Here is a 13,757-nt window from a genome sequence, read left to right as displayed (position 1 = left end):
TCATGTGTGAAACTTGGCAGTGTGCCAACAGGGTATTCCCATGTGGGAGGACAGCTGAGTCCCATCTTTTCCTCACTTGCTGTTCACAATGTACTTTCTGGTGTGCCAATTGTCGTTCATTGATCAGGAGCAAGAACTGTAGATGATTTCCGATTGGCTCTGCATTACAACATGCGGTGTATTTATCTTTTAAGGGCCATTGATACAAGATGAAATCGAAGAGGCAGGAGAAACCTCTTCACACAGAGTTGTGTAGCTGTAGAATTCCCTTCCAGGGTTAGTGGTCGAGGCAGGAACTATGTTAACATTCAAGATTGGATAATTAGATGAAGGAAAAGGGGAATAGGTTTGAAAAATGTGAGTTTTCTGATGTGTCTAAATGCTGAGATGGCTGGTTGGGCCAAGTGGCCTGTTTCCTGTTGTAACTGTTATGAAGTACAACAATTTTTAAAGCCAAAACTTTGCAACTTATTATTTGGTTTATATATTCTAGATTTTTAAAAACTATCCCCTGAATGGTGGAATGAAATTATCACCCCCAAACGCTGGTTGTTAGGGTCCTAAGTGAAGTGAGATCGAGAAGTAGTAACCCACTACCTGGTGGACATGGTACAAAGCAAAAAACTATCTCTAGTTTGGTTCTAAATCAACAATTTCATCAAGAAAGGCCACAGGTTGGCTGGTGTCCACAAAAAAATGCCAGCTGGTGCAGTCAGGTTGCTGTTCTGAGGTTTGGGCTGAGTTGCATTTTAGGGGTAGTGTAGAGCAAGCTTCACAGCCTCGAAATACTGTTCCTGAACTGGGAGTACTCATTGCTGATACTGATGGCCAAAATTAAAAGTACCAACATCTCTCAGCTTGATCACAAAAAGAAAGTCATTTAAAATGTCCTAAATTTGACTTTTTCTTGCAGATCCCGCTGGCAGATTTTCACATGGAGCTGGGAATGCAGGATTATCATCTCTTTCATTCAGGTGGCTCTTTTCCTTATTGATGTGGTGGCAGTCATCTTTTTTCCGAACTTGCGTACTCTGTGGCTGGAGGTGTTGGTGGACTCTGTTGCTGTGATAGCCTGGCTTGTTCATGGACTGGCAGTGGGTGCTCTCAGCAAATCACAGTATGGACGCTCCCTGGGTCCAGTAATACTGCCTTTCTTTGCGGTCCTTCCTGCCCCTGCCTTAATTATCATTCTGATAGCTGATTGCCAGACTGGACAGGTCACGTGTTCAGATTACCTTACGAGCTGGCTGAGATTCATTTTGACCTGTGCAGAATTAACTTTGCTTCTTGCTTATGTGGTTGTGCTTGTCGCCTCCCAACCTGGAAGAGATGAATTGAGCTCTGAGCAGGAGCCGTTGTTGCAGGGTGGTGCTGCTGGACCTGAGGGAGAGATTGTGGCTGAAGATGGGGCAAGCTGGATCTCTCGCATCTTCTACTTCTGGATGAACCCCCTCATGAAGCGTGGCTACAATCTACAGATTTCCCAGCCCAACAATATCTACCAGCTACCACCGAAACTTAGGACCCACAACATTGAAGAACATTTTCATAAATGCTGGCAGAAGTGTGAGTTGGAGAAGGCATCAAGAAAGGAAACCAAACCAAAATCTGATAGTAATCAGCCTATCGACAGCAGTCAAAGCATCCAACAGAGATCTGAGGGGACCCAGAAAGAGGCCACATCTACAAACATGGACATGGAAGTGCAGTTGCTCTCTGTGTTGCATAAAGCCTTTGGCTGTCGTTATTACTGCCTTGGGCTACTGAAATTTGTAGGCAGCATGTTGGGCTTTGCAGGACCTCTGCTTTTAAACTCACTGCTCTCTTTCATGGAGTCCGGCACTGAGCAATTGACCAAGGGCATCTGGTACACTCTGGGTCTATTTCTCAGCACTTTTGTGGGTGCCATCCTCCTCAACCAGTTCAACTACCAAGTCATGATTGTCAGTATGTTGGTCCGGTCAGCTATAATCTCTGCCATCTACCGTAAAGCCCTACGTGTCAGCACTACCACTCTGTCCACATTCTCCGTGGGTGAGATTGTCAACTTCATGAGCACTGACACAGACCGGATAGTGAATTTCTTTCCCAGCTTCCATGAGGTGTGGAGCCTACCCTTTCAGTTTAGTATCGCACTCTACCTTCTGTACCAGCAGGTTGGTGTGACGTTCTTAGCTGGCCTTGTGCTGGGGTTACTGCTGGTGCCATTAAACAAGATCATCGCCAACATAATCATGGAGGATAGCAAGAAAATGCTAGGGCACAAGGACTCCCGAGTCAGGGTAAGCGTTCTGTAGAATTTACAGCACAGAAATAGCCCATTCTGTCTAACTGGTCCATGCCAGTATTTATGCTATATTTGAGCCTCTGCCCACCCCACTTCATCTTACTCTATTCCATTCTCCTTTATATGTTTATTTCGCTTCTCTTTACCTGCATCTATGCTCTTTGCCTCAACTACTCTCTGTGGTAGTGAGTTGCACATTCTAACCATTCTCTGGGTAAAGAAGTTTGTCCTGAATTCCCTATTGACTATCTTATGTTCGTTAGTGAACTCTTCCACAAGTGGAAACATTTTCTCTACATCTACCCTATCAAACTCTTTAATGATTTTAAAGACCTCTGTTGGTAACCCTTCAGTCCTCTCTTTTCTGGAGAAGAGAGAGCCAATCTGTTCAATCTTTCCAACCTCTTAGCTTTGGCATCATCCTTGTAAATTTGTTTTGCACCTTCTCCAGTGCCTCAATCTCCTTTTTGTAATGTGGAAACCAGAACTCTGCATAGTAGTCCCAAGTGCAGTCTAACCAAGGTTCTATACAAGTTTCACATACCTCTTTTCGCTTTTCAATTCTATTCCTGTAGAAATGAACTCCATTACTTTGTTGCATTTTTAATGCCTTGTTAGCTTGCATTGCTACTTTAAATGATTTGTGAATCTATACCCCTAGATCCCTTTGCTCCTCTACCTCATTGAGATTTTTGCTTTGTAAAGAGTCTGTGACCTTCTCATTCCACCTGCCAAAATGCACCACCTTACACTTATCTATGTTGAAGTTTTTTAATGTCTTGTGATTTGTTGCATTCTTCCTCAGTATTAAATATACCCCTCAATTTGGTGTCTTCTTCAAAAATTGAAATGGTATTCCAGAGTCATAGATTTATACAGCACAGACACAGGCCCTTCGGCCCAAAGCATCTGCACTGACCATCAAGCACCCATCCAATCTAATCCCAGCACTCGGCCCGTCGCCTTGGATGCTATGATGTTTCAAGTGCTCATCTAAATACTTCTTAAATGTTGTGAGGGTTCCTGCCTCCACACCCCTTCAGGCAGTGTGTTCTCTGGGTGAAATATTTTACCTCAAATCCCCTCTAAACCTGCTGTCCCTTACCTAAAATCTATGTGCCCTGGTTGTTGACCACTCCGCTAAAGGAAAAAGTTTCCTCCTATCTATCCTATCAATGCCCCTCATAATTTTGTATACCTCAATCAGGTCCCCCCTCAGCCTTCTCTGCTCGAAGGAAAACAACTCCTATCCAGTCTCTCTTCATAGCTGAAATGCTCCACCCCAGGCAACATCCTGGTGAATCTCCTCTGCACCCTCTCCAGTGCAATCACATCCTTCCTATAGTGGCGCCCAGAACTGTACACAGTACTCCAGCTGTGGCCTAACTAGCGTTTTATACAGCTCCATCATAACCTCCCTGCTCTTATATTCTATATATTGTATTATATCATTATATTATGCCTCAGCTAATAAAGGCAAGTATCCCATATGCCTTCCTAACCTTATCTACATGTGCTGCTGCCTTCAGTGATCTATGGACAGGTACACCCATATCCCTCTGACCCTCTGTACTTCCTAGGGTCCTACCATCCATTGGATATTCCCTTGCTTTGTTAGTCCTCCCAAAATGCATCACATCACACTTCTCAGCATTAAATTCCATTTGCCACTGCTCTGCCCATCTTACCAACCCAACTATATCGTCCTGTAATCTAAGGCTTTCCTCCTCACTATTTACGACACCACCAATTTTCGTGTTATCTGCAAACTTAATGATCATACCTCCTATATTCATGTCTAAATCATTAATGTACACTACAAACAACAAGGGTCCCACCACCGATCCCTGTGGTACACCACTGGTCACAGGCTTCCAATCGCAAAAACAACCCTCGACCATCACCCTCTGCCTCCTGCTACTAAGCCAATTTTGGATCCAATTTGCCAAATCCCATGGGCTCTTGACTTCTTAACCAATCTCCCATGTGGGACCTTATCAAAAGCCTTACTGAAGTCCATGTAGACTACATAAACTGCTTTACCCTCATCTACACATCTGGTCACCTCCTTGAAAAATTTAGTCAAATTTGTTAGACACGATCTCCCCCTGACAAAGCCATGCTGACTATCCCTGATTAATCCCTGCCTCTCCAAGTTGAAATTAATCCTGTCTCTCAGAATCTTTTCCAATCGCTTCCCAAACATTGACGTTAGACTCACGGGCCTGTAATCACCTGGTTTATCCCTGCTACCCTTCTTAAATATTGGTACCACATTCGCTGTCCTCCAATCCTCTGGTACCTCCTCTGTGGCCAGAGAGGATTTGAAAATTTATGTCAGAGCCTCTGCTATCTCCTCCCTTACTTCACATAACAGCCTGGGATACATCTCATCTGGGACAGGGGATTTATCCACCTTTAAGCCTGCTAAAACAGCTAATACTCCCTCCTTTTCAATGTTAATTTGATTAAGTATATGACAATCCCCCTCCCTGATCTCTACACCTACATTGTCCTTCTCCATAGTGAACGCAGATGAAAAGTAATCATTCAAAACCTCACCTATGTCCTCCACACACAGATTGGCACTTTGATCCCTAATGGGCCCTACTTTTTCCTTGGTTATCCTCTTGCCCTTAATATACTTATAAAACGCCTTGGGATTTTCCTTTATCTTGCCCGCCAGTGTTTTTTCATGCCCCCTCTTCGCTCTCCTAATTACTTTTTAAAGTACCTCCTTACACTTTCTATACTCCTCTAATGCCTCTGCTGTTTTCAGCGCTCTGAATCTGCCATAAGCCTCCTTTTTTTTTCATTATTCAATCCTCTACATCCCTTGACATCCATGGTTCCCTGGACTTGTTGGTCCTATTCTTCACCTTTACAGGAACATGTTGGACCTGAACTCTCACTAATTCCTTTCTGAATGACTCCCACTGGTTTGATGTCGACTTTTCTCCAAGTAGCTGCTCCCAGTCCACTTTGGCCAGATCTTGTTGTATCATATTGAAATCGGCCTTCCCCCAATTCAGTACCTTTATTTCCGGTCCCTCTATGTTCTTTTCCATAATTACATTAAATCTTAGAGTTATGGTCATTATCCCCGAAATGTTCCCCCACTGACACTTCTACCACTTCTCCGGCTTCATTCCCTAGGATTAGGTCCAGTACTGCCCCTTCTCTTGTAGGACTCTCTATGTACTGGCTCAAAAAGCTCTCCTGAATGCATTTTAAGAATTCCACCCGTTTAAGCCTTTTGCGCTAATACTATTCCCTCGAATATGGGGGAAGTTGAAATCCCCTACTATTATTGCCCTATTATTTTTACACCTTTCTGAGATTTGCCTACATATCTGCTCCTCTATCTCTCCCTGACTGTTTGGAGGCCTGTAGTACACTCCCAACCAAGTGAATGCCCCCTTTTTGTTTTTAAGTTCTACCCATATGGCCTCATTTGAGGAACATTCTAAGATATCATCCCTCCTTACTGCAGTAATTGACTCCTTAATGAACATTGTAATGCCACCTCCTCTTTTACCCCCTCCCCAATCACGTCTGAAGATTCTATACCCTGGAATATTGAGCTGCCAGTCCTGCCCCTCCCTCAACCATGTCTCAGAAATAGCACTAATATCATATTCCCATGCGTTAATCAACGCCCTCAATTCATCTGCCTTACTAGTAAGACTCCTAGCGTTAAAATAGATACAATCCAGTCTTGCATTATTCACTTGTGCCTTAACAGGTCTGTATTTACTCTGCCCTCCAGACTGACTTAGTTTCTCTTTTATATTTGATTGTACATCACCCCCTACTGTACCTCCACTCTGTAACCCACCCCCCCTTGCCAAATTAGTTTAAACCTCCCCCCCCCCCCCCCCCCCTCCCCCCACCTTCCGCCAACAGCACTAGCAAACCTCCCAGCAACGATGTTGGTCCTGTTCCAGTTCAGGTGCAACCCGTCCAACTTGTACAGATCTCACCTTCGCCAGAAACAGACCCAGTGATCCAAGAAGCCTAAGCCCTCCCTCCTACACCATCTCTTTAGCCATGCATTCATCTGCTTTAACTTCCTATTCCTGTACTCACTAGCCCATGGCACTGGGAGAAACCCAGATATTACAACCTTTGAGGTCCTACTTTTTAATCTGCTACCTAGCTCCCTAAATTCTTGTTGCAGGACTTCATCCCTCTTTCTGCCTATGTCATTGGTACCAATGTGGATCATGACCTCCGGCTGTGCATCCTCACCCCCCAGAATACTCTGTAGCCGCTCGGTGATATCCATGACCCTTGCACCAGGGAGGCAACATACCATCCTGGAATCACGTCTGCGACCACAAAAACGCCTATCTGTTCCTCTAACCATAGAATCCCCTACCACTATTGCCATCTTGTCCCTTTTTCTCCATCCCAGCACAGCTGAGTCACCCATGATGTTCCGGTCATGACTCTCTGTGCACTCTCCACTCAGAACTGAATACCGGTTAGAAAGTGGGATGTCCTCTGGGAACTCCTGAACTACCTGCCCTGACTTCTTTGTCTGTCCGGCAGCCATCCAGTCCCCCTCCCCGACTGTGCTTGCCGAGGTTGACCACCTGAAAAGTGCCATCCACTTAAGTCCTCCACCTCGTGGATGTGCCACAGTGACTGCAGATGCCGTTCGAGCTCCGACACCCGAAGCTGAAGCTTCTGCAACTGGAAACACTTCCTGCAGACATATTCGACAAGGTCACGTGGCACGTCCACGACTTCCCACATTGCACAGGAGGCACATTCCACTTGGCCGAGCTGCCCTACCATTACTTAACTTTACAGTGAAATTTTGCTCATGTAATAACTTACCAGCTATTTACAATCAGCTTTTGAAGCTGAGAAGGCAGAAAAGAAAGAGACCAAAGAGCACCTTCCACTGCCCCCAGCCAACGAAAAAACCCACACTCAACTCACAGCCTCACTCTGTGCAAACAACACTAGTACAGCTAGTCATTACTAATCATTTACAGGTAGCTATCCTAGGGCTTGATTTTAAAAGGAACCTTTTTTTTAAAACTCTAATCTGTCTCAGTTATCCACATGCAATAACATTCCCATTCTGATTCCCAAGTCCAAATCATTCACGTAAATGGTGAACATTAGTGGTCCCAGCATTGATCCATGTGTAACACTACTTTCCACCTTCCTCCAGTCTGAGTTGTCACCCTTAACCCCAACTCTCTGATTTCTGTTTTGTAGCCAGCTTGCTATCCAGAGGCATGTGCCCTGACCTCACATGTTCTGACCTTAATCATGAGTCTACTATTTGCCGCCTTGTCGGAGGCCTTTTGAAAATCCGAATATGTAACATAACTGAATCACCCTTATCTTCTGTTCCTCAAAGTACTTCAACTATTGCATCATTAGCAACTGCTACATGATTCATTTTTCTGTGGTGCCCTCTTGAAGGTGCTGACTCCTGCTGGTGTCACAAATATTGGATACTCTTCAGGTGGCAATCTTTCATGTGTCCATTTTGAACAGTGATTTTAAACTGAAAATGCAGTTACTCGCTCGTGGAGATGCTCATAGATGCTGAAGCACACTCCTGGAGCCCCCCCCCCCCCCCCATCCTGTAAATTCAGATAGACCCTCCTGGACATAAGCACATAAGAAATAGGAGCAGGAGTAAGCCATTCGGCTCTTTAATCCTGCTCTGCCATGAAGTAAGATCATGGCTGATCTTATACTTAACCTCCACCTTCCATCCCAATATTCCTTAGTATTCAAAAATCTATCAACCTCTCTCTTGGATATACTTAAATCTGAGCATCCACAGCCCCCTGGAGAAGAGAGTTCGAAAGGTTCATAACTCTGATTGAAGAAATTTCTCCTCATTTCAGTCCTAATTGGCTGACACCTTATTTTGAAACTGTGACCAGCTAGTTCTAGACTCCCCAGCCAGGGGAAACATCCTTCCACCATGTCAAACTCCTCAAGAATTTTATATGCTTCGATGAGACCATCTTTAATACTTCTAAATTCTAGAGAATATGGGCCTGGTCATAGAGAGATACAGCACCAAAACAGGTCCTTCGGCCCACCGAGTCTGTGCTGACCATCAACCACCCATTTATACTAATCCTACATTAATCCCATTTTCCTTCTCACATCCCCACCTTCCCTCAATTCTCCTACCACCTACCTACACTAGTGTAATTTTTACAATGGCCAATTTTCCTATCAACCCGCAAGTGTTTGGCTGTGGGAGGAAACTGGAGTACCCAGAGAAAACCCACATGGTCACAGGGAGAACTTGCAAACTCCGCACAGGCAGCACCCAGAACTGAACCTGTGTTGCTGGAGCTGTGAGGCTGTGGTGCTAACCACTGCACCACTGTGCCGTCCTACTCAATCTCTCCTCATAGGACAATCCCTTCATCCCAGCAACCAGTCTAGTGAATGTTCATTGTGCTGCCTCTAAGGCAAGTATATCCTTCCTTAGGTAGGCCACCAAAACTGTACACAGTACTCCAGTGTGGCCTTACCAAGGCCCTGCAACTGTAGCAAGACTTATTTACTCTTGTATTCTAATCCTTTTGTATTAAAGGCTAACATACTATTTGCTTTCCTAATTGCTTGCTGTATCTACGTGTTAACTTGCTTTGTCTTGTGCACAAGGACACCCAGGTCCCTCTGCACACCAACATTTCTATTCACACCATTTAAAAATATTCTGTTTTGATATTTTTAATACCAAAGGGGATAACTTCACACTTCTCCATATCATATTATATCGGCCATTTTCTTGCCCACTCACTTAACCTATCTAATATCCCTTTGCAACCTATTTGCGTCCTCCACACAGGTTACTTTCACCTAACTTGATGTTGTCAGCAACCTCAGATACATTACACTCGGTCTTCTTACTGAAGTCATTACTATAGTGGTATCCCACTGGTTAAGGCCTGCCAATCTGAAAAAAGACCTGTTTATTCCTGCTCTGTTTTCTGTCTGTTGACCAATCTACAATCCATGCTAATATATTACCCTCAATTCCATGAACCCTAATTTTTGTTTAATAATCTCTTGTGTGGCGCATTATTAAATGCTTTTTGAAAATCTGATTACACAGCATCCATTGAATCCCCCTTATCTACCCTGCTAGTTACAATAGATATCAAACACACTTTTCTTTCCTATATTCAAGTTGATTGCAAATCACATTATGATCTTCTAAGTGCCCTGTTAACACATCCCTCATGTTGGATTTACTACTTATGTCACGCTATAACTGGCCTATAGTTCCCTATTTTCTCTCTCCCTCTTTTATTGAATAATGGGATTATACTTATTACCTTCCAATCTGCAGGCATCATTCTAGAATCGAGGGAGTCCTGGAAGAGCAAAACCAATGCTTGCACTATCTCTATAGTGACCGCTTTTAAAACTCTAGGATGTAGACCAATAGGGTCCAGGGGATTTGTTGACTTTTAGTCCCATTAATTTCTTAGTAACTTTCTTTACGAATACTAATTTCTTTAAGTTCCTCATTAGACCCTATGTAATTGGACCCTGTTTTTGGGGCCTTCTAAATTGAAGACAGATACAAAGTATTTGTTTAATGTTTCTGCCATTTCCTTATATGAACATACATAAGAACATATGAATTAGGAGCAGAAGTAGGCCATTCGGCCCCTCGAGCCTGCTGCACCATTCAATAAGATCATGGCTGATCTGTTTGTGTCTCGAATTCCACACTCTCATCTACCCCCGTAACCCTTGATTCCCTTGCCTAACAAGAATCTATCTACCTCCACCTTAAAAATATTAAATGACCCTGCCTCCACCACCTTCTGAGGCAGAGTTCCAAAGTGGCACAACCCTCAGAGAAAAGAATTTTCCTCATCACTGTCCTAATCTTAAAACTGCACCCCCTAGTTCTGGTCTCAGCCACAAGAGGAAACATCCTCTCCACATCCACCTTGTCAAGACTGTTCAGGATCTTATAAACTTCAATCAAGTCTCCCCTCACTCTTCTAAACTCCAGTGAAAACAAGCTCAGTCTGTTCAACCTTTCCTCCTAATATTACCTGCTCATTCCAGGTAACCATCTAGTAAACCTCCACTGAACTGCCTCCAATGCATTTATATCCTTCCTTAAATAAGGAGACCAAAACTGCACATAGTTTTCGAGATGTAATCTCCCCAATACCCTGTGTAACTGAAGCATAACATCCTTGCTTTTATTTTCAATTCTTCTCGAAATAAAGGATAGCATTCCATTAACCTTCTTTATGACTTGCTCTACCTGCATACCAACTTTTTGTGACTCCTGCACTAGAACACCTAGATCCCTCTGCACCTTGGAATTCTGCAGTCGTTCTCCGTTTAAGTAATACTCTGCTTTTTTATTCTTCCTCCCAAAGTTAACAACTTCACGTTTTCCCACATTATACTCCATCTGCCAGATTTTTGTCCACTCACTCAACGTATCTGTATCGGTCTGCAACCTCCTTATGTCCTCTTCACAACTTAATTTCCTACCTATCTTTGTGTCATCTGCAAATTTAACTACTGTGCCATCGCTCTCCTTATCCAAGTCATTGATATAAATAGTAAAAAGTTGAGGCCCCAGCACATACCCCTGCGGGACTCCTCTGGTCACATCTGCCAATCAGAAAAGGACCCATTTATCCATACTCTCTGTTTTCTGTCAGCCAGCCAATCTTCTGTCCATGCTAATATGTTACCCCCTACACCATGAGCTCCTACTTTGTGCAATAACTTTTTATGTGACACCTTGTCAAATGCCTTCCAGAAATTCAAGTACAGTAGGTCAACAGGCTTCCCTTTATCCACAGCACATGTTACTCCTTCAAAGAACTCCAATAAATTGATGAAACATGATTTCCCTTGCACAAAACCATGCTGGCTATTCCTGATTACCTTGAGTTTTTCTAAGTGCCTCGCTACAGACCCCTTAATGATCAATTGTAACACCTTCCCTACGACAGATATCAAGCTAACTGGCCTATAGTTACCTGTTTTCTGCCTTGTACCCCCCCCACCCCCCAACCTATATTTGCTACTTTCCAGTCTGATGGAACTTTTCCAGAATCTAGTGGATTTTGAAAAATTAATACCAACGCATCTACTATCTCTTTAGCCACCTCTTTTAAGACCCTAGGATGAAGTCCATCAGGACCCAGGGACTTGTCAGTCCGCAGCTCCATCAGTTTGGTCAGTACCAATACCCTGGTGATTGTAATTTCACCCAGTTCCTCTCTTCCTTCTACCTCCTGTTTTACAGCTATTACTGGAATGTTTTTTGTATCCTCTATGGTGAAGACAGAAGCAAAATTTTGTTCATTTCATCTGCCATTTCCTTATTATCTACTATTAACTCCCCATTCTCACTCTTTAGAGGACCAACACTCAATTTACTTACTATTTTCCTTTTTAAATACCTGTAGAAACTCTTGCTATCCATTTTTACATTTCTAGCTAGCTTCCTCTCATACCCTAATTTCTTTCTCCTGATTAACCTTTTAGTCATTCTCTGCCGTTCTTAATATTCTGACCAATCATCTGACCTGCCACTCATCTTTGCACTATGATGTGCTTTTTCCTTAAGTTTGATGCTTGCCTTAACTTCTTGAGTTAAACATGGATCATGGGTCCTCCCCTTAGAATTTTTCTTTATAGTAGGTATATACTTATCCTGAGTATTCTGAAATATCCCCTTAAATGTCTGCCACTGCTTCTCTATTGATCTGTCTCCTAGCTTAGTAACCCAGTTCACTTCAGCTAGCTCAGCTTTCATGCCCACATAGTTGCCCTTATTTAAGTTTAAAATACTGGTCTTAGACCCACTTTTCTCTTTCAAACTGGATGTAAAATTCAATCATATTATGGTCGCTGCTGTCTAGAAGTGCCTTTACTCTGAGGTCATTAATTAATCCTGTCACATTATGCAATACCAAGTCTAATATAACCTCCTCCCTGGTTGGTTCCAGAATTATAAGCCTCTTCCTTTGATATAAACTTCTCTTGTTAGTCTCAGTTGGATCACTTTTCCCATGGGGTGTTTATTCCTTAAGGGAATGTATAATTCTTTAAATGCTTTAAACTGCTACCATCATATCTTTTAATCTGTCTTCCCTCTGTACCTTAGCAAACTCTCCGTTCAAACCTATATAGTTTGCTTTCTTCAGGTTAAGACCCTGGTTTTGAGTTTAACTAAATCACGTTCAAATTATATATAAAGTCTATCATATTAGGATCACTCTTCTCTGAGGCTAATTTACTACAGGCTTATTAATTGACCCTTTACAATACTAGATCTAAAATAGTCTGTTCCCTAGTTGGTTCCTTGACATGTTGATCTAGAAAACTATCTTGAATACATTCCATGAACTTGACCTCAAGACTATTACTGTGAATTTGGTTTACTCACTCTGTATCAAGATTAAATGTTCTGTATGTTACATGCACCTTTAATTTCCTAATTTATGCTTTGCCGTACACTACAGCTACTGTTGGTGGCCTACAAACATCTCCCACCAATTTTTCTGATCGTTGTTTCTTAGCTCCATCCAAACTAATTCTGCATCTTAACTTTCTCTCTACTGTCTTTATCCATCCTTTATTATCAAGGTTACCTCAACCTACTTTTCCATTTTGCCTGTCTCTTCCTGAAATATTTAGTTCCCAATCTTGGTCACTCTGCAACCACATCTCTATAATGGCTATGAATCAAGCCCATTAATTTGTATCTGTGTTGGTAATTCATCTATTTTGTTTCAATAGTATGTGTACAGACAGAAGAATAATACAGGGCTCATCACAGGGGGTCCCCTCCCCTCTTCTGGCAACACCGAGGGTGAGGAGGCAGAGCCCCTGTGTTAAGTTCTGTGCTCTTCATACAAAGGTGGAGGGGAGACCCTGTGAAGAGCCCTGTGTTATTCTGCTGTCTGTACACTGGGGAAAGAGAATCTCTGTGATTTATGCTGTTGACTACACGTGATGGGTCCTATTCCTTGATTTACTTGGTAAATGTTCCCTGGGACTAAGTCCCGTTCCCTGGTTTACCTGCTAACCTCCTGTCTTTTATTGATTTCCCAGCTGATGTCTGAGATCCTTTTTGGAATGCGAGTAATAAAGTTCTATACCTGGGAGAAACATTTCAGCGATAAGGTTGCTACCTACAGGGAGAAGGAGCTGGGCCATCTCAGAATCATCAAGTATCTTGACGCAGTTTGTGTTTACATGTGGGCTGCACTTCCTGTCGTGATCTCCATCCTTACCTTTGTCACCTATGTCTTGCTGGGACACCAGCTAACTGCTGCCAAGGTCAGTAATTTATCATTTGAGAATTACTTTGTGTTTCCTGATTTTATTTGACACTTTTTTCTCAGTTCTCCGCTCCCAGTTTTTTTTATTTGTTCGTGGGATGTGGGTGTCTCTGGCTAGGCCAGCATTTATTGCCCAT

General features: G+C 43.0%; 1 protein-coding gene across 5 annotated transcripts in view; it reads left to right on the top strand.

Annotated features, from left to right (window-relative positions):
• abcc10 (ATP-binding cassette, sub-family C (CFTR/MRP), member 10) overlaps nt 1-13,757 on the top strand; it is a 505,256-nt gene that overhangs the window by 52,563 nt on the left and 438,936 nt on the right. For all 5 annotated transcript variants that reach the window (XM_068028201.1, XM_068028199.1, XM_068028202.1 and 2 more), the window contains exons 3-4: nt 914-2,282; nt 13,391-13,618. In XM_068028201.1, the coding sequence (XP_067884302.1) occupies nt 914-2,282; nt 13,391-13,618 (1,597 nt within the window). The remainder of the gene's footprint in view (nt 1-913; nt 2,283-13,390; nt 13,619-13,757) is intronic.

Source organism: Heterodontus francisci, chromosome 3 (assembly GCF_036365525.1).
Source record: "Heterodontus francisci isolate sHetFra1 chromosome 3, sHetFra1.hap1, whole genome shotgun sequence".
Classification (NCBI taxonomy): domain Eukaryota; kingdom Metazoa; phylum Chordata; class Chondrichthyes; order Heterodontiformes; family Heterodontidae; genus Heterodontus; species Heterodontus francisci.
This window is presented reverse-complemented; position numbering and strand designations above follow the sequence as displayed.